Raw genomic sequence first — 25,109 nt, 5'->3', positions numbered from 1 at the left:
TTTTTTTTTGTAGTTGCAACCCCTGCCACTACTGATTGCATTTACGTTTCAGAAAAAAGATAAAATACACTGTGGTAATAGAAATTTTTGAGTGTGCGCTCACTATAACATGGCGCTATGTTATCCTATATACTTTCAGAGGAAGGTAGTCGTTTTATACCATATGTAGTCACATTTTTAAACTAAATTAGTTCACGTGAATGTCAATACTGATCACAAGTCAGAATACTTCATGAGAAAAGTATCTGCTACAGTACGTTTGTATAACTAGGTCAACGGATTCCAAACTGTGTACTGGTTTTAATAGCTTTACATCGACAACAACGTTTGGAAGTTTGTATATCTCGTACATTAGCATTAGTAACTATATATTTTTGAAATTTCCTGACATTTTCAACTGTGATATAGCCACTAGCCGACTATGTGTTCATGAGCACTGGTTTTCACAAAAGTAACAGTACTCCTTTTTGAGAACAATTTTACTACGCAGCTCTGGTTTTAAAATCCTCCTCTGCCACACACGGCCTAATCTATTTGAATCCTTAAATTGGCCACTACTCAGGAGCCTTAATTCTCCACCACTCTCCCATGCACAGTCCACTCCAGCTCTGCACCATCATTACCGTCATTAGGCCCAAATAAGCTCTGTATCACAGGAGTCCACCAGCATCTAGTTTAACCCAGCACAATTAGCACATCCGTTGGAGTTGAATTACCCTGTAAAATGAGAAAGACACGCACAAAAGAGGCAGTAGAGTCGTATTTGGAAAAAAAAAAGTGAGGGTCTAAGTGTGTGAGAGAGAGAGAGGGAGAAAGAGGAGGAGAAATAACAGGACAGGCACAGATTAAAATTGTTTGAATCGAGTCCACGCTCGGTCCATTCATTCAGCATTCTGCTTAAATCAGGGCTTTTGTCCGGCCCGGCGTAAAGTAGTGTCAATCATCTCGACCCGGTTTTGTAGAATGGGGGAAATTTATTATGAATTTGCTCTTGCACATAATGAGGACTACCCCCTGCCTGCTCTGCACTCCCCTCCCCACTACCAAAGGCCCAACTCCAACCCCTCCACCGCCTATCGGAGTAGCGCAATAGAGAGTGAAGTTAGCAATCTCAAGGCTACTCGCACCCTGGACCCACATCAAAGTGACAGAGACGTCCAATCAGATTTGTCTTACAGGCATTACATGATGAATATGGTGAGGCCGGCGTACAAAAGGGTCTTTGTGTCTCCCCCCAGAGCCGAGACTATTCACAGCCCTGCCGCAGCCAGCCAGAGTGGAAGTAAATGGCCAAAAGGGTCCCGGGCCAGAAAAAAAAAGCACCCAAACTTGTACGACACAATGGACCATGCAAATGAGTACCCCCGCCTCTGCACCCGTCCCTCCATCCCGCACACTCTCCTCACACATGAGTTCAGGGCTTTTGAAACGAGTCCGAGGTGAGACTTTAAAGTATTGGGCTGCCCGGAGCACCATCGCTTTTTTTTTTTTTTTTTTTGTTCTATATGCAGTTGAAAAGGAGTAAGGTTTGTCGGAAAGAAGGTGAAGAGAGAAAAAGAGGAGTGACGGAGCGTTTTGTCACTAAATTGATACGTCTGCGAGAGGCCTATCAGTGCGACCAGTGAAAACAGCAGGCACGAAGCTATTCAAGGTAGATCAGGGCGCTGGTGACAGAACCATGAGGGGGCGAAACAAAAGAAAGCATAAAAGTTTAACATATTTTTCTAGATGCAAGTGGAGAGACCAGTAGAGGGGAGTAGAGTGCACCACTGTTGTGCTCTTTCAAAAACAGATAGTAAAAAAAGTCATTAAATTTGCTACTGCGCTGTTTAGTTTTTGTTTGTTTTATGTGATTTAAACCCACAGTATGCAACATTTTAGCAAAGAAATTGACTAAAATAAAAGCATGTTGTTCTTTTGTTAACTGAAAAATAGAAAAACTTATGTTCTTACTCTAAGCGGACTTACATCTACACAAACTGGCTCTTATTTGGCCTGGAGAAGAACTTCCCCCAGCGCTTGTTGAAATGTTCCTATCGAGACTAAAAATCTATTTCCATGGAATCATTCAGGTGACGTGCTACCTCCATAAAGTTGCATACTAAATAAGAGCTTTATAGGCCTCTGAAACCAAGGGGAAAGAGTAGATGACAGAGAATACACTCAAAATGGTACAGATTTAAGTCGAAAACAATGTTCCTGCAAAGTGAGAGAAAATTTCTGCCAATAAAAACTATAGCACTGAGCAAAGGTTTATTCTCAGGGGAAGTAGACATATGCATATACTTTCTTTGAATAAAATGCATGTGCTGGACCAAGTAACAGTCTGACTCCCAGGACATCAGCGACACATGTCCCACCTCTCACAGAGTCTGCCGCTCCTGCATCGACCTGCACTTTCAAAGCAGGAAATGCTCCAACCACTTCACCGGGAAACGAGACACAACAGGTGTAAATGAAAGAATACAAACTATACATGTACAGAAGCTGAAATAGTAATATAATGTGCCATAAAATATACTCACTTCAAATACAAACTCCATCAACTCCACTGTACAATCTGCTTTATAAAGGCACATTTATATTTGAGAGTGTCATGTGAACAACCATCTCCGATCATTAACACCTCAGTAAGCACTGCTGAAGGGGTCCATGGATCACAAGTTTTGATTTTGAAGCAGAAACCCTGAAAATCTTCTGTCAATATCAATGCAATATCAAAATAAAATATCAGCTGCAGTTGCATTATTCTCTGAACCTATAATTTCATTGATGCTGAAAAGGTTGTGTTCTCTTCCACTACAATAAAACATCACAAAGCCAGTGGAGTTGTTTTGATGTAAATACACTGCTTCTCTAAAAAAGTCCGGCTGATAAACGGATTTTGCCAGTGGCGTCAAAACATGAAAGACAGTTGAACGTTTGGCAGTGTGCGCATAAATATATCACAGTCCAGCATGAATGGAGAGTGGCCCTATTTCTGATGCAAAACAGCAATAAGAAGCCAAAGTGCACTCTGGTGGTTTTGCTCAGGGCAGCACATGACCTCTCACCACTCTATTCACCCCAATGGCCAATTTAGTAACGTCTGATTCATGCGTAACAGGGGCGCTCCAATTTCCATACCAAATCCATACATCATGACGCATGCGTAATGAGGCGCATGCGATTGCTGTGGCTAGCCGTAATTAAGGCTGCCAGGGGCTTTGTCGATGTGAAAATGACCCGTGGACTTAATGACAAGGGCGAATTTATCCCCATATAAACCTTACGCACGTATTCATCTTCTGAACGCTTCTCCTAGACTCTGGCCCTTGTCTGACTCCAAAGAACACAGAAAGGCCATTTCGACTTGGTTATAATGGAACAGCGGGGTACAGGTCCACCAACATTGGTTTGTCTTTTTGGAGATCCCTGTGACGCAGGCGAATATAAAGCGAGCCATAATTAATGCCATTTATCACAGATTTGAAATTGTCACTTGCTCATAGAGCTCTCACAAGTACGCGAGCCTTCAGCCAATGGGAGAGCGGGACGCTTTGTCAAAGAGCACAGGCACGTGGCTCGTTCACACCTGCAGGCTGCAGCAGTGTGTGTCACCGAGACAAATACAAGCAGAAGAAAGAGCGCACTTGTGGCACACTTTCTGTAGCGAAAGAAGTGTTGTGATGACGTTACAGGTTTTGATCTCTCCAATAGAAAGTTTCTTCATAGAGTTTGCAGTTACTATCCTGTACATTCAAAGTGAGCATATGTTTATCTCTGTGGAAAAACTCCCTGTTCCAGCTTTTCCCTAACTTTTTACGGTGCTGTGCTTGTCTTGTATGGACTGTGCGCAGTGTTTATTTACCATAGATCTTCCATAATTCGAATAATGAGGCGAAAAGGCGCACACAATGCGTCTCACAATGGGGCGTTGTGCTCCCCATTCCGGCAGGAGATGTGCTTTTTTTGATTATGCCGTGAAAAACACAGCCAGGGATACAAGCAGCCAACAAGTAAACTTTTTATTTAGATTGATCACAATCCGCCAATACGAATTTTGACCCTGTGCCATTGTGCGCCCGACTTTCCCCGGGCCGTATTTCAAAGTGTCTATAGCCTTTGAGAGTTGGTGAATTGCACCCCTTCCTCCCCCTTCTCCCTCTAGGGCTTTTGGGTAAAAGCAGAGTAAGAAACAATGCAACGCATGAAACGTAATATTAATCTCCCCGTCCCCAATGCGCACAAAGCGCTGGAGAAGCTGTGCGTCTCCAAAGGTTATTGAGCGCTCAACCCAGCTGCGTAATTTCCCCCGCGCGCCCAAGCAACTCAGGAAAAGGTCATCCAGGGGCTCTGAATAGAAACGCACAGTTTGCTCAATTACCGTCACTAATACAGCCCCCCTCTCAGACTGACCCTGATGTGAAAAAGCAACCCACAACCACTGTGTATAATATAAATAGAGTCATTTTATTTATAAAAATGTTTTACACAAAATAGATCTGTTCAAATCGACTGTTTACATCGTAGGCTACAGCAGAAGGAGAACAAGTGCATACATTAAAGAGTATCTCCGTACCACCTATTTATAAACTACAGTGTGTCACAGGTAGTAGCTGTATTATTGCTGCTCTGTCACTCACTGGCCACTGACAGCCAGCTCTCAGCACGCGCACCAATGACAGTGACAACAGGGTGTCATGTACAAAAATAAGTTCTCATGTTAAACAGTCTTTATGATACAAGTTTGATGTACATCACTTAAGAGTCCATCATCTTTGTTTAATCTCCGTCCCACTGACGCTGAAGTGGACAGTCCTGCTCCGCGTCCAGCTCCAGCCCCGTCTCTGCAGAGCCCGCTGCTGCCCTCTGGTAATTGCACTTTTTGTCAAACACTGTCTCGCGTCGTCCTGTCCGCTTACTCCCTCCACAATAACAAGCTCTGCTTGTTTGTTGCTCCAGGAGGACTTCTACAGACTGTCCCCGCGCAGAGGGACTGCTATGTGCCACAGTCTTCATAAGACCAACAGGCGCGCGCTCAGTATCTGTCAAACCAGGTGGTAAAGTCCAAGAGTTCTTGTTCCTCGGAGCTCAGCGGCTCATAGCTGCCTTCGTCTGAAGAGTAAGTGGAATGCGGTGACTCGGGGTCCGCGGAGTAACTGTTAGACAAAGTGGGCGAGGGCAGCCCGCACTGGAAAGCGGCGGATACTGCGTCATGCTCGTCCAAGAGCTGCTGGAGCGCCCTGATGTACTCCACCGCGGAGCGCAGCGTCTCTACTTTGCTCATCTTCTTGTTGGCGGCGCCGTTGGGGACGTGCTGGCGCAGCGTCTGGAAGCCCATGTTGACCTGTTTCACCCGGTTGCGCTCGCGCTCGTTGCGTCGGGCCACCGCCACCGGCTGCTGCTGTGGGATGGAGTAACCCAGGCCGTTGAAGCTCAGGCGCCGCTTGCAGCGCAGGAGCTCGGGGGAGCTGGAGCGCTGTCTCTTCAGCACCTTGGTCTTGCTCTGGAAACCGGCCGCGCTGGCACCGGTGGCGGGCTCTTGTGCCCCCGTGTGCAGGGTAAGTCCAAAGGTGAAGGCACCCTGTGTGCTGCTGCTGGTGTCCATGTCTTACAGCGGGGCAAGTGATGCGTGCAGTGAATGGACAGAGGAAGAGGCAGACCTGGCAGTGCACAGCTCTCGTGTCCTTCGCGTGGGGACCGTGTGGCTAACTCTAGTCCAAGTCTCTCTTGACTGCTTACTCCACGAGCTGATCTGACCCAAACTTTGGCAGCACTCCTCTTTTTTAACACGCGCCCTGCACACACCCCACCCACCCCTTTTCTTTTGCACTTTTTGGGACGCACGCTCTGCGTCGAGGCCCCGCCCCAGCTGTGTGATTCTTGCGCTCGCCGACTCCCCCGGGCCAGGCGCGTGGCTCCGGTAGCTCAATAAACAATCCCGAGCTTTCACTGCGCCGGGAGCACGCGCTGGGCTCATTTACATTCCAATGTCCCCAACTTGCAGAGCCATTGGTGGATTTAAACGGACTGCCACCGAGCGAAGAGAAAGACGCGTAAGGAAAGGCAGAAAGAGAAAGAAGAGAAAAAACACAGAATAGAAAAGTGAATGGATTGGTTTTTGAAATGCCTTTTGAATTTGACAATGTACCCCTGGCATGTCTTCAAATTGTCAGTGTCCCCCTTCAGCAATCACGCTCCTCCAACTCTTTACACTCACAAATACCAAGGACACAGTGCGCTGTATCCCGGCTACACTCTGCAGACACTTTGTAAGCGTGTCTGCTGCACAATCACGACCTATCAGAGCCAGCCGAGGAGGGGACGCCATTCATTCAAAAGTAAATATGCTGTTTCTGATATGAAAGCACCTGGTGATTTCACAAGTTCGCCCTGTGTGCAGGACACCACCACAAGAAGCTTCTCAGCACAGAGACCGTAAAGTCATGTGCCAGAGGCTGTGGTCACTGTCCACACGAACGTGGTGCTGAACTGGTCACCAGGGGAGAAGCCGTGTGCACAACAGAACAGACCTCACCGCTCAGTGCCGCGCGAGCCCCGAGAAACATGACACACTTGCGCTCTCTGCTGGTGAGAAGCTGTCATTACATCTAAAAAAATAAAAAAAAAAAACAAAAAAAAAAAAAAAAAAAAGATACATCTTCTGATTGTTTTACGTGGAGGTTGAAATAACTAAATGAATAAATAACAAAAATAAACAACTAAATAAATAAATAAATAAATAACAAAATAAACAACTAAATAATTAACAAAATAACTACAAAAATACATAAAAATAATAAATACATAAATAAAAATACATAAAAAATATAATAAATACATAATAAAAAAATACATAAAAATCTATATTAAAAAATTAAAAATGAATAAGAAATGAATACAAAATAAATAAATAAAAATACACAATATACCATAATGTAATTGTGTTAAAACTCCCCACTTCATCTGTTCAATTTCAATTCAATTTATTTTTGTAAATCCCAAAATGACAATAGCAGTCGCAGTTGATTTAACCAACAGAAAGTTAGAAAATCAACAATGAAAGAACAACTAGTGATGCATCGCACATGGCAACAAAGTATGAGACGACAAAGAGGGAGAGAGGAAATGCAAGGGAAGCAAGAAGAAGAGAGTTGGGGAAGAAAAAGCAAAATACAGATCAATAGAGAGAGGGAGAGGTCACAGGGAGAAGTAACTGATGGAAGGATGAAGCACACAATACTGAAAACACTTTGAGCATCGAGAAAATACTTCACAACTGTAACAAAAAACCTGGGAATTAACTGTGAAACATGAGCCGTCTGACAGCATTTGTAAAGGGTGAAAGGTGAACAACTGTTAAAACTATGACAGCCATTCTTTTCTTCAATCATGCACTTCATCCATTTCTTTGCAGCTGTAGCCTACCTTTGGTCCAGTCGAATCTAAAATAATGTCTGACTTTTGCCAATGTTGTATGCTGAATCCAAACTATTATTATATATCTGTTTAGCAATAGAAATCAATGATTAATCCAATGCCCCGTCTGACCTTATAAATGGCCAGCAGAGGGCGCACTTCAGTGTTTTTTAAATATTTTGTGTGTGTGTGTGTGTGTGTGTTTTGTTTATTTATCCCTTGTCCTAAATCTTTCAGGGACTTTAAGCATGAACATTCCCACTCGATTTTTTTTGGCACAACATTGGGAGTTTTGTTTTTACCACTGTCTGTGAGTGACAGTTTGACTTCACTATACACTGAACCAAGGGCTTTTAATTATGAATTGTGTGTTAGTCATCACTAAAGGTGTGTTTGTTATCATAATGAGTTATTGTAATACTTATACCCGCATAGACACGTTGACCAGATTCCCAGAAAGATTATTTGGCAGATTTAAATAGCTCTATTGTTACCATAAACCTTTCATTTTAAGTAAACAGGCCTAATACAATAATAACAATATATTATAATAATTAATTCATTCATTCATTATGTTTAGATTTCTGTGGAATAATAATGCTTTACAGACTCAAAGTGACATTGCAACTGACTCCATATCCAACGGGAACTGGATCACACATAAGAACAGTGAAGTGTCTTGCCTGTTGAACGTGATGATGAACGTGATGATGAACGTGATGATGAACGTGATGATGATGCACTGCCCTGTGGTATTATGCATCATCTTATTCTACCACTGTGTCGAAACTTTGATTCAATAAATAGATATTTTTTTCCATGTCTGTACTTGCTGAATGTGCACTATGAGTCAAAGGTTTGGACACACCATCTCATTCACGATTTTTTTTTAAATTTTTTTTTACGTTTACTATTTTCTATTTTAGATGCACACTGAAGACATCAAATATATGAACCAAGATACATGGAATTATATAAAAGTTAAAAAGTAAAATAACTGTACTAAATATTTTTGACAAAGCAACAAGTAGTTAGTTTGAGGATTTGAACATAATAATATAAAAAAATGTTATAGCGTTGTAGTTATTTTCTTTGACATATAATTCCATATATGTTACTTCATACATTTGATATCTTTGTGTGTACAGTATATACAATGTAGAAAGTAGTAAAAAATAAAAACAATTACATTAAAATAAAATAAAATAATAAAAAATAAATAATAAAAAATAATATATAAATAAATAAAATTTAAAATAAATAAAATAAAATACACAATAAAATATAAAATTAAATTAAATTAAGAAAATAATACATAAAAAATAATAACAAATAAAATTAAATAAAAACATTGAATGACTGGTAGCTGGTAGTGCATGAATGAAAGTGAATGGTGAAATACCTCTAGCCCTCCCCTGTGGAGATACAACACTTTCAACTGGACAGAGCTACTTCCATTAGGCCTGAAAAGAGAAGTGCTTTAGCAAAGCTTGTATCATTTCCCTGTCCAAGCCACCAATTTATGTCAGCTACTTCTCATGTATCCCCTAAATACATCAATGATGACCCTGCAGCCCGGTGCACTGACACGATACAGGAGCTTTTAAAATGTTAGTGACCTTAAGCCCAAAATAAATAATAGTCCTACACAGGCTTTCATGCGTACATAGAATGAGTCACGGCACTTGATAACAAATAAGTCATAAAATCACACACCCATTTTGATTTGAGACAGTGATTTATTTTATTTTAATCCAATAATAGGATTCAAAACATAGTAGTAATAGTCTAGTACAGTAGTGTGTTTTGTATGACATCACCTCACAAACACCCAACTGGGCTTATGCAATGTGGTTTGAGATGAAGGAGGGGAAACACAGTGATATAAACTAAATCTTTGATGCAAGGATTTCCCCTGTTTGCTCTCAGACCTGCTATTTTTATTATGTCTTGTAACACCTGTAGGATTCTGTTTGACAAAGCTTTGGTGACTTGGAGTAAAGATGTTTAATATTTGCCTAGTATCTGTGTAATAAACAGCCTATAAATAGAATAATTATGGAGTAAACCTGTTTACCTGACCACTGTGGGAAGGATGAGAGCAAAGATCAAGTCGTTAAACTCTCATTGTTTATCTTTAGTGCCCACGCCGGTGTTATTACAGCAGGTGCGTAAATCTGGGTTTGGCCATAACTTTTTCAACGCAGTGATGAAATGACAAGGAGCTAGTGATGCAATTCTTTGACTACACACTTTCAGTTTCAATTTTCAGTTTGTTCAATTCAGCCGAAACTGCGCGTTGGTACGGCCTCTCTGGAGCAGCGCGCACGGGTGGAGGCGGGTGGAGGCTAAGGAGGAGGCGTGCACGCTGATTTGAGGAAGTGATGCGCTTCTTTTTAGCGAATCACAGCTGTCCAGACGCGCACAACAGCGTCAGGAGGGCTGCGCCAGAGACAACCCTTTAAATAAGACAATCGGAGGCTGGAGAAGTTTGTTGCGTGCACAGGACGCACTAAAACATGCAAAGGTAGGAGGAATGTTGTGTTGTTTGAAAGAAAAGGACTGGGGCTGGAGTGATTTAGGATGTGAGCAGATGTCCTGTCCTGTCGTTTATATCTGGAATGAAAAGATACGATTGTTTAGTTGCCATTACGGCACAAAATAGTTTCTCCATGAGCTGTTCCTGTAGTTTACGTCTGCCATTGCTCTGTTTGTTTCCTGCTTGATTCTCAGTCACCCGAAGCCTCAGTTCGCCAGCTGGCTCATAAAGCAGGTGGAGACGGGACAGTACTCTGGACTCCGCTATGTAGGGCCCAACAGGTTCAGAGTGCCGTGGAAACACAACTCCAGGAAGGACTGCAACGATGAGGACGGCAAAATATTCAAGGTAGTGGCTTGAACTGTTGACATTAAAGATCAGTGATAAAGATGAGTGAAAGGCAGTTCAGAACTTGCTCTGTGCTTTTATTCTGATGATATGTTCTTGAGAATAACTTGATCCGCCTCCCCATGTCTGAATACGAGAGTTAGGTGGTTGGAGAGCTAAACACTATCAGCTTTATTGAATCAATAACATTTGGACACTCAAGACGCTTTGTATTATTCATTCACTCCACGCCGGGTGATGTTCAGCTGCTTCTGGAGCCACAGCTGCCCTGGGATGAACTGGCATAACTGCAATTGGCATAATCAGCCATACATGTTTATACAGTATATAGACAAAGTGAGGGAATTGTCTTGCCCATGTGCACAATGTCACTGTTTCTCAGCTACTCCAGAGTGTGAAGGGTGAATAATACATTACTATAATGGGTGTTACTTGTGTTTACAACAGGCTTGGGCAGTGGCCAGTGGTAAAATCAGTGATTTCCCTAAAGACAAGGCACGGTGGAAAACCAACTTTCGTTGTGCTCTCAACAACCTCCATGAGCGCTTCAAGTTAATCGCCGACAATTCTAAGAACACAGATGACCCCCACAAGATTTACGAGATAATTATCCCTGAAAGTAAGTAACATGAGCCAAAAATGTCCTGAGACCTATGCACTGAATGATACTTAAGTGTTGTCCATGGATTAAGGTCTTCAAATGCAGAGCTCACAGGAGGACTACGATCCAGACATCTACTCCTCCCCCACAGAGTACTTCCCCTCAGGATGTGACGTATGTTCTCACACTTTCACTTCTTTCACAAAAGCATTGTGATGGGGCATTCAGGGAATTCCTCATTATTTCATATTTTTAATGCGTGTGCAAAAAACATTCATTGAAGTGATCTATGCTTTTTCAACAGCTCAATTTACTGAACACATTTAATGAACTGGACATCAGCAGCAACATGACTGGTACTGTGGAAACTTTAAAGTGTTGCTAGTTCACTGTGGGTTTATTGAGCGAAGAGTATTAAAACTTATATTGTTGTCGTATTATTAGAACAGTCAAATCCCGCTGCTGTCCCAAACTATCCTGGTGTCTTGGCTCCTGCAAATAACATCGAAATTATACCAGAGCCAAATATTTACTATGAGCGTAAGTTATTGTTAAAAAATTATTTCATTCGTCAACACAGGTCAAACATAAAAATCACTACGTTTTGTTTTTTCCAGCACCTCCTACTCATCCACCACAGGTCCCTACCATAAACGACCTCGAGATCTCCATATTCTACAGGAAAAGAGAAATGCTAAAGACCATTGTGACTTGTCAACATCTACAGCTGCATTATCCACAAGAGACTCAGGAGCCCAGTGTCCATGCTCTCTGCTTCCCCTCTACAGACGGCCTCACAGACCACAAACAGGTACGCTCAACTCAATCTACCACGTTAATATCGTTACGGGGGGTCAAGTTGAATCAGTTAATCCATAATTGTGTTTATTCAGGTCACAGTATTATGGGTAAAAACAAATAAATCATAGGGTTGATGATTTTAGTAACAAAATTAAGTCATTTCAATTAAATCTAAGTGAGAAAAGTTGAATTATTTTACTTTGTCATTCAGAAAGTTTGATTTCATAAAACTAGTTGTATACAGGAATGGTTTCTACTGTTAATAATCGTGGATAACAGTTCATTTATTTTGATTTGAAACATTGTGACGTCCCTAGAGTCATTAGTCAGATAATTCAGAATTTGCTTCGTTTAGATTCACTACACCAATCGCATCTTGGACAGCATCCAGAGAGGCCTAACGCTCAAAGTGCAAGAGGATGGGATCTACGCCTACAGACATGACCGGTGCCATGTGTTCGCAAGCACCAGCGATCAGACTGTGGCTCACCCGAATCCCCAGAAACTGCCCCTGAACACCATGACGCAACTACTTAGCTTCGGAAACTATCTAAACGGTAACAGTAAACTAAATGTTATGTATAGGTTACCATTAAAGTGTAAATTAATTCCACGTTCCTTAGAGCTGAAAAACTTCGAGGATAACAGCGGGCGCTCACCGGAATATACCATCTACATGTGTTTTGGGGAAAAATTTCCAGATGGCAAACCTCTGGACAGGAAGCTTATTGTTGTAAAGGTACTGCATTTTTCGTTAAAAGGGGCCCTATGCAGCTTCACTTGAGGGTTCACCATATATCCGCACACATATGATGACACAAACTGGCCAATTTAGTGTTAGATATGTAAAGTCTGCTTGAAGTTTGCTACTGTGCAAAGTCAAAGCAGTAACCTCTCCTTGGAGTTAGGTTACATAGTCCCTAGCAGACGTTATTTAGTGTAACTTTTAAATAATATAGTTAATTTGCCAGTCCCTCATATTGTATCTCCATGCTCTCGTGTCACAGGTGGTCCCACTCGCCTGCAGGTATTTCCATGAGCAGGCACAACTGAAAGGAGCGTCATCTCTTCACAGCTCTAACATCAGCCTGCAGACGTCATACAACAGTCTAATGGAGCTCATCAACACATACATTGGTCTACCTACAGCGGAGGAGCCAGACCTCACACCTCTTATGACCTCACAATCACAATATTAGCTTATATTCCATGCATAACACATTAGTATTTAAAGGGGCTTTGACAACTGTTCTCATAAAATCTTTTTGCACTACAATGTATATAAAGACTTCATTATATGTACTATGATTTTTGAAAGGCATCAGATGGGAATCTTTATTTAGCTGCTCCCGTACGGGGGCTGCTATAGTAAATGTTTTAGCGAGCTTACTTAAGTATGAACAGTAGATCAAATGTGAATGAATCTGTAATAGTTACTTGTTTTTCATGTGTATTTTCCATGTAATGAAATGAATCTGCGTCTGTAATAGTTATGTTTTTTATATGTATTTTCTATGTTTGTAACATGTCTTTGGGCTGCTGAATAAAATACTGAAATACATTCACGTCACTGTTTTACAATGAGAAGGAAAAGCTGTTTGCATAAATTATATAACGTGCATTGAACTCTCATGCATGATTGTAGTGTTATGGTGAATATTATGCAACCAACACCTATGTCTATGTAGTTTTTTTTTATTGTTAACACTTCTACAAAACACAACAAAAACAAATTGAAAAAAGTAAATACATTCTGACTAACAGGAGTGCCTTTTAATAGATAATTTAAACCAATGTTTTGCTTTCGCTCTAATAAAACTTTACAATGCATAAATCAAGCGCTCATCACTCACCTGGCCATTATGTCACAATATTTACAAATAATAAACAAAAAAGATCCACAGTTATGTCAGAACAAGGCTGTGAAGTGCACATGAGACCAGGAGACTTGTCTACTGCATTTGATATGAAATGATCCCAAATGTAGGAATGAGTCATTTTATCACAGCCTTTCATGGCATACACATTTTAAAATCAGATTCACCATTTTATGTAAATAAAACATTTAGACACTGAAGCCACAGGATAAACTTTAGCTCCTGTGACCAACCATTTGTACCCAGGGTTAGAAAGTAAACGGTTCAGTTGAATGCAAAATTAATGCATATTTGGGTCATATGAGGAATAGTGATTCCTTATAAACCACATTTGAAATATTTATCAAATAAAAATACACAGAATCTCAGAACCACAATTTGAAAAGTAGCATTTAACGATCATTGTCGTTTATAAAATTGAAATGTTACCCATTTTGTGTAGATTTCTGTTTCGATTTATAATTGTACGGCAAAAAGAAAAAAAATCTATGACGGCAACCTCGTACAAAAAGCCACTCTTGGAAAGAATGTGATAGTGGGTGTCAGTCTTGTATGAATAAAGGGAGGAGTTAGTCTTCTCCCAATAGACAGATGTTTGGCAAATGAGGAAGACAAGCGAGCAACAGAAAACATATCTGTGAGTTAGTCAAACCTACCAGTACTTACTGTCATTTGCTGTAGTCGAGTGACAATGGAACATAATTAATCAAATCTATAGTATTTACAAACAAGTCTAAAACTGTATTTCCTGATGATGATCCATTTTCTACAAAAGTTGCATATTACTTTAGTTCCTTAATGTTTCCTCTTATTATTGACAATTAGACAGGTTTTATTTTCTACACAAACTTTTCCTCTGATAAATACCCTCCCCCTTCCACAAAACAACACAGAACACCAGAGCCTCCAATGTCCTCTTTCAAACATAATGAATACATCAGTAAAAACGTGCCTCTTTAAGACACTAGAAATTTAGCTGCAATGCTCCAGCTCTTGGCAGCAACAATCCCAGCATCAAATCTCTAAAGACACTTTATTTGTTCAAACTATGTCCCCAAATAATCCAATGTGACCTGTCCAATTTTGCCAAATGGACAGTTTCTTATCATCATGGGCTGTCAGTTCGTATAAGTTCCTGTGATTTACCTGGTTCATCTCCTTTCTTGTATTTTCTAGCATGTTTGTATTTGTCCACATAAGCTTTAACTAGATTGCCCACCTTCACCGGGTTGATCTCTCCACTCTTACTGTGACATACCTGATGGGCATAAATAGACAAAACACAACTCATTGGGGATGCTGTCAAAAACCCTCTTAATCAGACTTTGTGAAAGAAATCACTCACCTTCTGCACAGCTTTACGTAGAATCTCTTTGTACTCGTCCTTGTTAATGTCTCTTTTCTGGTAAAAAGGCTTGATGGCCAGCTTCACCTCCTCAATAGCTCTCTCTTGCATGTGAAGCTTCTTTAAGTAGGTCTAGTATTTAAATTTAAGTGTTAAGTTATCTATTCTTTATACTACACTATTATAATGAGCTGCTGTGTCTGAATCTTGTTTACCTTGTCTTTCTTGAGTATATCCCCATCGTCGCCCTGCCCCTGTGCTGAGGCAGAAGGTCCCTGTGAACTGTCAGATCCTGAGGACCTTTCTGGGTCTGCACTCTTCGTTGCATCACCTACACTAGTTCCGGTTAGGTCCTGTCAAAGAAATGGGGAGAATGCTCTGTGTACAATATAATACATATATTATAAATGCTGCACAACTAAAATGCTGGTAATTCTCTTTGTGCATTTCGTATTCGCCACTATAGCAAGTACACAGATCTATTTATTGCAAGGCATTTTCTCCATTGGCACTGTTGCTACTTGAGGTTAGATTTCATTTACTGAGAAATGACCTCGGTATAAGTTTCGTGTTCCCCACGTGACATTGTTTTAAATAGTCTTCTCTAAGTAAACACTGCCATCTTCTGGCCACACATGATATTACAAGCCTTTACCTGAGAGGACGTGGATGCTGAAGGTCTGCGAATTCCCTCCTGCTTGAGTTTTAGCTTGTACAAAGCCACCTCTGAACACAGAAAACAAAGGATTACATTATATTAAGACTATATTAAGAGAGACAGATATACCTTACAAATGCATATACATTGCATTTGTTACAGTAAAATGTTATCATATAATGATACATTTTGAACTTCCAAATGTCAACAAGTAAAATAGTTATTTCATTTATTACATTAATAACCTCTGTGGTAAATCTTATATTACCAGTGATTAACAGCCAGTCTTATGTTGTATGTCCTTGGGTCAAGGTGATGTATCTGAATTGAAAAGTATTTCTTCTACAATGAACTAAATGTTTCAAGATTAACACATTAACCATTTTTGATGTATAATAAATGTGAATGTTTTAAACCTCCAAAATATGGACTCACTGCTTGCTGACTTGTCAGGCTGAGGCCTCACAGGCTCCTCTATGTTCCATGTGACTCTTTTCACTTGTGCTTTGGCCTTGCCCGCTGCAGCAGCTGGCTCTCCCTCGCTCTTCTCATCTTTTTCCTGTTTGACAGTAGCTTCAGTTGACTCTTCACACTTGGATTTGACCAGGTCCAGGTTGTCTAACATTATGTCCACATTAAAGTCATCATCAGAGTCGGAGGATGCGTGAACTGCTTCTTGCTTTATAGAAAGGAATGGACCCTCAGTACTTTGATCTGGTGGGTCCTGTGGAGGAGTGGACACAGTAGTAGCATGTATGTCATCATCAATGCTAAAATCTAAAACAATGGGCTTCTCCTCAGGGGATTTTGCTTCTGGTTTATCCGACTGGCACTCTTCAATCTTAATACTATGCATGTCTTCCCCATTTTTATCTTCACCTGCTGAAACAGGGGTGTCAACATGCTCCTGTTTAATAATGCTGCTGGTTGGACTACCTTCAAACATATCAAGCACTGCACATTTTTCCTTTTTGATTTCTTTTTTTATTTTATCCTTTTTGTCAACAGCTTCAAGGGGATTCTCTTCTACTTTCATCTCTGTTGCGTCTTTCTTAACCACAGAACAAGAAATAGAGGATGAAGAGCCTGGTTTGTTCGTTCTAGATGCTTTTTCGGCATTTTCGGCTTTTTCTGTGTTTTCGGCTTTTTCAGATTTTCCAGATTTTTCTGATTTGGCTGTGGAAGTTTCATCTTTTCTCTTTTCTGCTTTTTCAGCATTTTCGGCTTTTTCAGATTTTCCAGATTTTTCCGATTTGGCTGTGGAAGTTTCATCTTTTCTCCTTTCATTTTTTTCAGCTTTTTCGGCTTTTTCAGATTTTCCAGATTTTTCTGATTTGGCTGTGGAAGTTTCATCTTTTCTCTTGTCTTTTAATGGCTTTTTGTCCTTATCAGTTGATCTACTGGTATCAGCTGTTTTTTGTTTGACTGTAGGCAGGTCTTCTCTGGTCTTCTTTCTCTCTCTGGAACTGGACCGGGACCTGTGCCTTTTCTTATCTTTTGAACGGGAGTCCACCTTGTCTCTGGATGAGTGATGGCGAGACTCATTCTTCCTCCTGTCTCTGGACCGCGATCGACTTCTAGATCGGGACTTGGAGCGAGCGCGTCTCCTCTCTCTTGACCTGGATCTAGAGCGAGATTTGGAGCGAGACTTGGAGCGAGATCGGTCACGCCTCTTATCTTTTGAAGAGCGTCTTTTCACATCTTTATCCTCATTTCTTTCTTTGCTTCGCCTTTTATATTTCTTTGTCTTTGATCGCTCCCGGCTGCTGGAGGTAGAATATGACCTACAGAAGAAAGACACTTTTAATAAATATTCCCCATAATGTGCTTTTAGTTTTACTCCCTGAATGTAATGTAATGAAGGAAATGCTAAATGCAATAATAATGAATATATTTCGACAATTCTTCACCATTTGATTTATTATAACATAGCATTTGCATTTTCAGAGGAAATTTTTGCAACACTGATCAGTAGTAACAACAAAATAAGCCAACAATCTGTGTGAAGATCTAAACCCATAGCTCTAGCTGAGCCGTACCTGGATCTCCTCTTGTCTTTGGAGCGTGATCGTGAGCGTCTTCTCTTTTTGGAGGCCTTGTCTGGGGATTTGGAGGAGGAGCTTTCAGAGGTTCTGTGTGTTCTTCTTCTCTCCTTTGACCGAGAGCGCCTGGAAGATTTTGCTTTGTCTTTGTCTTTTTCCCTTTCACCTCCTTCGTGTTTGGCCTCAGTGAGGACATGTCTCCGGTCGTGTTCAGGGCTAGCTTGTTTCTTTGCCCGGTCTGGGCTGCTGGACCGCGCCCGCTGATCTTTAGAGGGTTCTTTTTTCTTGGAGGTGCTTTTGTCACTGACTGATTCTTTTGTTTGGTTCTTGTTGTGTGAATCGTCCTTAATTTCCATCTTTTCTGATTTTTTAACAGGACTGGAGTTGGATGTAGCTGAGGCTCTGTCATCACAAAGCTCAGTAGGGGGTTCAGGGGTTGGACCTTCTATGTCAGTCTCCTCAGTTTTGATAATACTTAATTTTTGCTCCACTGGTTGAGTGTCATCATCCGTTTCTGATTCAAAGACACGTTTTACAGTATCTGTATCAGACTCTGGTTCTTTCTTTATAGTAGTGTCAGATGGAGTCGGCATCTCAATATGAGAGAATATAGAGCCTTTTTTAAATGTGACATTGTCTTCAGTGCCCTTTAGTTGCTCTGTGCATGATTCCTGAGCAGTTGTGGGAGCTGGTTTAGCTTGTGAATGTGGACGCTGTGTTTCATCTTTTCCTTGTTTTAGATCCCACCTACTTCGTGACACAACTTTCTTTTTTAAATTGGCTGGCTCTGGTTTAAGTCGAGAGCTACACTCTGTATGTACACCCTCACTTTCGCCATCTGAGCTGCCTGAATCTGATTCAGTGGGATTAAAAGGATCATAAATATTATTACTGTCTTTGGAACGTGATGCAAGCAGCTTCTGCTTATCCCGTCGTAATTGTCTCTTTTTTTCTTCTTCATCTTTTTTTGAACAATGTTCTTGTAGGCTAGATCCACTTGGAGTTAGTGACGCAATATTTAATCGTCTAGAATGCCACGAATTGCCACTGGAGCTAATGCGGAAACTTACAGAAGAGGATGATGACGATGAACCTCCTGAAGAGAATCTCTGATGGTTGGTGTGTGAGGCAGGTGAGGAAGAGGAGAAAGAGCTGGAGAAGCCTGAGGAAGAACCTGCTCCATCAGGTCTGCTCCTCGGACCATCTGTCCTGCCATGCTGCTGATCCACAGAATGATGCCGCTCTTTGTCCCCAGCCAGTCTGTTTATGCCAGTCTCAGGTATGCCATAGCTGCTCCCGTTTGAACTTCCATTCATTCTACTTGTATTACCATCAGTTTTCACAGAAGCACTGACACTGCCCTCCCTTTTGATTTTTGGTATTCTGGGGAGCACGGACACATCCAACCACATAGGTTTTGTAGGTGCCTTAAGTGAATGAGCCTGGGAGACAACTTTGCTTTCTGAAGAACTACTGTCTCTACATTCTCTTACTCCATTTGTTATCGAGTGGCCCAACCTCTGATTTGACCTGTTCACCTCATGTGAAAAAGCACTACTTCTTGGTGGGACATGGGGATAAGACATTTCAGTAGGGGTTAGTGGAGAGCCTAGAGGTGGAGATAAAGTAGAAGAGCTCTGAGAAAAATGTGTATTTATGGGGCTTTCAGAAGATCCCAGTCTGTCCATGTCTGTGGTCTGTGAGCCACCATCTCCAGAGCTACTGCTTCTGCTGCTGCCTGGCCTTATAGTGTTTGTCAAACTCACTGAAGTAAAAACAAAGCCTTAATTATTATCAAGTACCATTGTGGATATTACTGAAATCTACTTCAAGCTGGCTCCATGCACTTACTTGGTTTTGAAGCTTTAAGTGAACCATCACGATTTATGACCACATCGGAACTGTCCATTAAAAGCATGCTTTGGCCAGAGAGTATGCTCCCCAACAGATCAGGTACAGGAGCTGCTTCAACAACACTGCTCGTTTGTGGGATGCTCACAGGCCTTCTGGTGTAACACAGTTAATATGACAAAAGGTTTAAAGATGATTCTAATAAACAATATGTGATCACAAGTAGCACAACACTGAAAATAAATATTGATGTATATGCATGTTACCTGGAGAGACTAACTGGCCGTGCCACTGGCTGATGAGAGCGGAAGGCAGAGCGTGAGATCCCTCGTCTCTTGGCTTCGAACAGAGCAGAGTCGTTGGTCTGCTCTTCCTCATCCTCACTAACATATCACATGGAGTTTAAGGAATTACTCTTACAGTACATTTGGTGCATCATTCAAATAAACGTGTTAGAATTAGGATTGTGTGAGTCATGATATTCGAGTTAAGGTCATACCGGTCAGTAAAAGGGTCAAGGTCAAATGGATCCCCATAGATGGACAGAGATGCTGCGCCAATGTCTGCCCTCATGCTGCTCAGAGTGCTCTCAGATGGTCTGTAAACAGTTGGAAGGGATGAGCTCTTCCTTTCCTTCACAATGCCAAGACTGTTAGCAATACGACTCCGAGGGGTGGGCGTCTTTTTCATCACCTTATAAACAGCAATAAGAATCAGCAAAAAATATAATAATCACAACTGATGCTGCTGAGGTATAATACACGCACCAGATTCTTCCTGGATTTTCTCCTTTTCACTCTCCGTTTTCGTCTCTTGCCCCCCATACTGGATGCTTTGCCCTTTTTACTTTTTGAGGAGGTTTTTCTGCCATTTACTTTCCTGCTTTTACCTGAAGAAGCCATACAGAAAAAGAATAATTTGTAACATTTTATCCATTTTATTTAAATGCGTTTTAGTCACTACGTACGGCGACGGGTTGATGAAGGTCGTGAGGTTAAATCTCGTACATACACTGCAGTGTTTAGACCTGCCACCACAGCATTTATAGTTTCATCCAGCCAAGTGGATCGGATCAGATATGTAGGAGCCAACTATAGGGAAAAACTTTGTTACTTGACAGTATGTTGAGCCCAGCTCAACTTCAGTAAATAAACCTGCATGCTTTGTTTTGGTTTGTAAGTTACAAAAAACACAACATAGATTCAACATCTTTTAACACACAGCCATGCGCACTGTTTATATATGTTAGAAAGCCAAAACTGAAGCATCACGCTTCATGCCAAACCTCCTGAGTGCGTGCCTGGGTGATCCGATGGCGATTAACATTGGCCCGGACTCTCTCACTGTGCTGGGTGCGGGCGATAGCTCGGGTCTGGCCCACTTGGGAGCGAGAGCGGCGAGAGCCATGGCGTGCAGTGGAAGGAAGGCTGTCTGTGTCACTTGTTTCTGTAGCTGAAACCCCTTAAATCAAAAAGACACATATAATGCATTATATAAAACATATATACAGTATTAACTTAGCACTTAGACTAGAATGGTTTACAACTAACTTGATTGGTGGTTGTTGGCTTCACATTCTGGGCAAAACCATTCTTCAACTGGAACAGCATCAAGTGGTGGTGTAAGGCATTCCATGTGATATCTATTAATGCATTGTACATTGTGAGGTTCCTTTTTTCCATATACACATACACCTTTTACTGCATGTTTTAACTGAGGGACCATGCATAAATCAAAGGTTATGGTGACTACTAAAGCAGATATTACCCTGCGTCACAGCCGTCACAGAGCAAAAGGCGGTCTTCCCGGTCACTTCCTCCACACACTTCACAGCTTGTTTCCTCTAGGTTCACATCTACAGTGTCCTGCTCACACTGTTTTGCAGGCTTTTGTACAGTGATCTGCATTTAACCACAAATTAAGACAAGTCTGCACATGATAAAAGATGCTAATGTTAAGTGTCTGTGTACAAGGAAACATACCACTTTTTGCACCTTGCCTCCAAAGCATGTTCTGAGATATATAACTTTGAAGTTAGTCCGGTCTATTGGACAAGAGTTTGCGTTCTAAAACACATAAGCAGTAATTAAATAATAAAAATGTCATTAATTATTTGAGTCTGAAGATTAAACAATATACGTAAGCTCACCTTGGACCATTCAAGGATGCAGTCAAGGCAGAAGTAGTGCTCACAGTTCTCTGGTGTGGCCACAGGTTGTCTGTTAAATGAATGGAGGCAGATGGGACATTTCTCAGCCTCCTCATCTGAGCTCCCTTCTGCATCCGCTGATGTCCCTGCACATGCCCCTTCCTCCTTAGGCACAACTTCATCATCTTCCTCCTCATCGTCCTCATCTAATTAGATATATAATGTCATGTATGACATATCATGTCATATAAACTGTCTGATAGGTCAACAGGATACAGATTTTAAACACACCACCTTCATCCTCGTCTTCTTCATCTTCCTCATCTAAGGTTTCATCCTCCTCCCCACTCTGTGATTCTACCTCCTCATCCGAACGAGCTTCATCAGAATCATCTAATACATTGGACCAAGAAAGGACGTAAGCTTTACTTTGTTTTACAGACACAATGTAATTGAATCACCATTATCTCTTGCAATTATAAACTATAACATATTGTGAACAATAAGAAAAGTTAGGTATTACAATAGTTAGCATAAAGATAGTATAACAGTGGGGTAAGTAAAAAGGAGACATGCACACACCTGAGATGGCCCATGCTGCAGCTCTTTTCCCTTTGCTATTGGAAGAACGGTTGATCAGCTCATCTTGGCTGTCATCTTCATCCATGGCTGATCATCAGAAAAATATGTCTTTACAATGTATCTGTGGAAGTGTGGCAAACAGGTAGAAAACTCAATGTCGGGTCAAATTTGGTGCTATTTGCAAAAAAACAGCGCTAACGATGAGTAATCATACTATAAAAGATCAAACTAAAATGCCACGTTGAGAAAAAACTTGCAAAACAGTTTACTTGGAAATCAAGGGTTTCATGAGGTTAGCATGTAGCAGGCGTCTGCACAAGGCTAACGCTACATGTGTAAACAAAGCAGCCAAACCGTCAAAAACACCACGGATTTCATGTGTTGAGGGTTTATTGTTAGCCGCTTAAGCTGGAATTTAAACAAAATGTAATTTTATGGAACCAAAATTTGACAAATGACTTAGCAGACTAAACAAAAAGGACTAGCAATATTAGCATTGGCGTGTTAGCTAAATATAGCCACAGGACCCAATGTGACTTGTAGACAGGCCGTATGGCACCTTCTAGAAATGTCAGACTCTAACCACATAAAACTAGTTCTATATTGATATATTTCGAGCTTGACCGAACCTACCCTAGGTAGTAGTGAGGTAAGAGCGGGGATTGAATGATACACTGTAGTTGATCTTCACAGTAGTTGAGTGACACCACCGGCTGCTCATGGTAGAGGCACAAATGGACACTATTTTCTCTTAAAGAAACAGCGTCCCACAAATGAGACTTCATTCATCTTTACGATTATAGAAAAGTACTGAAACATGACCAATGTACCAGTTTGAATGGGTCTCTGCATGCTTTGTACTTTATTCAGGGCTGCTGACTAATAAATAAGACTAGTCTACAGATTTTTTTATTTATTAGGCTTTTAGCCTATTATGTTTTGACCAAACTATATTTACATTTAGCCTATAGGCCATAGCTACAACTGTGGTGATAGTGATTACAAAATGTAAGTCTATGAGCAGCAGTAAAAAGAACATTTATGCCTATTGCTCAAGTAGGTGGTTATTGCCCACTTGAATCGTTTGGTTAAAGCCAAATTATTCAAATGGGCTAAACTAAAAAGATCAATACAAATTAAAAAGGCCAGATTTTCAGCTATTGTCAAACTAAATTATCTTAACCTATGCCATCACAGGTGCTCTGTTGTGCACATCCATTGTGGACAAAATGTTCACTACACTGGTGTCTAGAATCGGGTGAAGTTAGGTAAAAAGAATAGCCTACACATAAATGTCTGTTAACTTCAGTGTGATCCTCCCTCAGTTTTGTCGGTCTTTATTCACTTCTTGCTACATAGCAAGAGTTTTTTTTTCATTGAAGTCATGCTTTGTGGCACTTTCCCTGTAGACCTAAAGGACAAATGAGCCACACGTGTACAGTGGTTCCCAAAGAGGTGTCCGAGGCACAGCACAGCATTATCAGCACTGAACTTTATAGCAGAGAATTGTCTGTCATTTAGTTTGGTTCAAAGTGTGAAGTGTGTATTCCAAATCTGTTGGCTGCCTTTCGTCTCTTCCTGTAAAGGGGCGTGTGCTCATGTCATGAGTAATTATGTCATGTCTAAAGTGTTTTCCCTGAGCCGTACAGACCTAATCCATGCTGTTAGCCTATACAAAATTTAGGAAACATTGGATAAATTTAAAAAGCAGTGGCCCAAGTAACACCATGTAATCTTTAATAGGCTATAAAATATATACTTTTATTTTTTGGCTAAAAGTTATACGGTGAGACTTATAGGCCTATTTAAGGCAAAATGGGCTGAGACTTTTGGAAAGCAATCGCCTAAATGGTTCATTTTGTAATACCATAACCATGTTTCTCTTATAAGGATTCCTGTGTGCAGCACTACTTGTTGCTTAATTCACAACAAAAAAGTATAAATATATATAACTTTATCTAGTTTAATGAAGTCAAGAGTCGAAAGGCAAAGCTCTCGATTTACCGGTCAATCTACGTTCCTACCCTCACCTTTGGGTAGCATTAGCTTTGGGTAATGACCGAAATTCCAAAATCACGGATACAAGTGGCTGAAATGGGTTTAATCACAGGGTGGCTGGGCACACCCTTAGAGATAGGGTAAGGAGCTCCGTCACATAGGAGGAGCTCAGAGTAGAGCCGCTGCTCCTACATATCGAGAGAAGCGAGTGGAGGTGGCTCGGACATCTTGGGGTCCCACCGGAGGAGCTGGAGGACGTGTCTGGGCTGAAGAAGTCTGGGAGTCCCTGCTTAGGCTGCTGCAACCCGGCCCTGGATAAGCGGAAGAAAATGGATAGATGGAAGGGTTACATTTTACAATCAATCATGTGACCTGTTTAATTGGTTTGCTATTTATAGGTGAGCTCCTCTGACATTATGTTTTATGGCCAAATTTACCTGACCTCACAATAATTCTAGTGGTCATAATGTTTCGGCTGATAACTGTGTTTTTAATATTGTTCCAAGGATATAGGCCAGAGGTGTCCAAACTTTTTCACCGAGAGCCGCATACTGAAACATATTTGAAGCAGAGGGCTACAAACCAGTGTCGCTACAGGGAGTCAAACAGTGCATTTAACACAGGTGTGACAGAGGCATTGTGCTGTTAACCTTATAGCTTTGGATGCTGTCGTCGCCGATAGAGCACAGTTGCGGACTTTCCAATACTGTAACTCCGCAAACAGTCGTGCTCTCATTTAAATTCAAACGGCATCTCAAAGCGTAGGCATGGGGCTATTTAAATATTTTACCACCATTACGGTAATCTGCCTCCGTTGTCCCTCGAAGGTGACAAATGAGAGCATGGGTGATGCGGTGATTTTCCCAGTCACTTATTCGATGCATAAAAGAAAAAAATACGGATGGATATGTAATATA

General features: G+C 41.2%; 3 protein-coding genes across 4 annotated transcripts; 1 reads left to right on the top strand and 2 right to left on the bottom strand.

Moving 5' to 3' along the window:
• Positions 1–3,867: 3,867 nt before the first annotated feature.
• Positions 3,868–5,788, bottom strand: ascl1b (achaete-scute family bHLH transcription factor 1b). The gene has a single exon (XM_033968072.2). It carries the CDS (start codon positions 5,588–5,590, stop codon positions 5,021–5,023), a length of 570 nt encoding a protein of 189 aa, XP_033823963.1. The 5' UTR covers positions 5,591–5,788; the 3' UTR covers positions 3,868–5,020.
• Positions 5,789–9,703: 3,915 nt separating this feature from the next.
• Positions 9,704–13,244, top strand: irf7 (interferon regulatory factor 7). Of its 2 annotated transcripts, XM_033968705.2 has the most exons (10): positions 9,704–9,928; positions 10,135–10,288; positions 10,736–10,907; positions 10,981–11,063; positions 11,194–11,245; positions 11,334–11,429; positions 11,507–11,700; positions 12,046–12,247; positions 12,314–12,429; positions 12,698–13,244. In XM_033968705.2, exons 1-10 carry the CDS (start codon positions 9,921–9,923, stop codon positions 12,887–12,889), a joined length of 1,269 nt encoding a protein of 422 aa, XP_033824596.1. In that variant the 5' UTR covers positions 9,704–9,920; the 3' UTR covers positions 12,890–13,244. The 2 variants fall into 2 exon arrangements, with proteins under 2 accessions (XP_033824596.1, XP_033824597.1); XM_033968706.2 differs by lacking the exon at positions 12,314–12,429 and having other exon boundaries at positions 9,705–9,928; positions 12,698–12,822.
• A 141-nt stretch (positions 13,245–13,385) lies between these two features.
• On the bottom strand, positions 13,386–22,927 carry phrf1 (PHD and ring finger domains 1). Its single transcript, XM_033967586.2, has 19 exons — positions 22,828–22,927; positions 22,195–22,315; positions 21,907–22,005; positions 21,613–21,818; positions 21,446–21,529; positions 21,231–21,364; positions 21,014–21,105; positions 20,749–20,924; positions 20,431–20,554; positions 20,231–20,352; positions 19,963–20,156; positions 19,730–19,846; positions 19,464–19,618; positions 17,610–19,377; positions 16,006–17,354; positions 15,568–15,638; positions 15,128–15,265; positions 14,913–15,044; positions 13,386–14,825 (listed from the first exon to the last, which is right to left on the bottom strand). The coding sequence occupies exons 2-19, from the start codon at positions 22,277–22,279 to the stop codon at positions 14,676–14,678; spliced, it is 5,196 nt and encodes a 1,731-aa protein (XP_033823477.1). The 5' UTR covers positions 22,280–22,315; positions 22,828–22,927; the 3' UTR covers positions 13,386–14,675.
• Positions 22,928–25,109: the final 2,182 nt, after the last annotated feature.

Source organism: Periophthalmus magnuspinnatus, chromosome 6 (assembly GCF_009829125.3).
Source record: "Periophthalmus magnuspinnatus isolate fPerMag1 chromosome 6, fPerMag1.2.pri, whole genome shotgun sequence".
In the NCBI taxonomy this organism is placed as follows: Eukaryota; Metazoa; Chordata; class Actinopteri; order Gobiiformes; family Gobiidae; genus Periophthalmus; species Periophthalmus magnuspinnatus.
The sequence above is the reverse complement of the archived record's forward strand: the minus strand, read 5'-3'. Positions and strand labels throughout refer to the sequence as shown.

What these genes read in the sequence shown, in the direction of transcription:
- irf7 (XM_033968705.2), top strand. An exon ending in ACTTCCCCTCAGGATGTGAC is followed by an intron (nt 11,064 to 11,193) that starts GTATGTTCTCAC and finishes CTTTTTCAACAG; the next exon opens with CTCAATTTACTGAACACATT. An exon ending in GCCTCACAGACCACAAACAG is followed by an intron (nt 11,701 to 12,045) that starts GTACGCTCAACT and finishes TGCTTCGTTTAG; the next exon opens with ATTCACTACACCAATCGCAT.
- phrf1 (XM_033967586.2), bottom strand. Translation starts at nt 22,279, where the DNA reads ATGGATGAAGATGACAGCCAAGATGAGCTGATCAACCGTTCTTCCAAT. An exon ending in GAGGCAAGGTGCAAAAAGTG is followed by an intron (nt 21,365 to 21,445) that starts GTATGTTTCCTT and finishes GGTTAAATGCAG; the next exon opens with ATCACTGTACAAAAGCCTGC. An exon ending in CAGCATCCACGTCCTCTCAG is followed by an intron (nt 15,266 to 15,567) that starts GTAAAGGCTTGT and finishes TTTCTTTGACAG; the next exon opens with GACCTAACCGGAACTAGTGT.
- ascl1b (XM_033968072.2), bottom strand. Translation starts at nt 5,590, where the DNA reads ATGGACACCAGCAGCAGCACACAGGGTGCCTTCACCTTTGGACTTACC.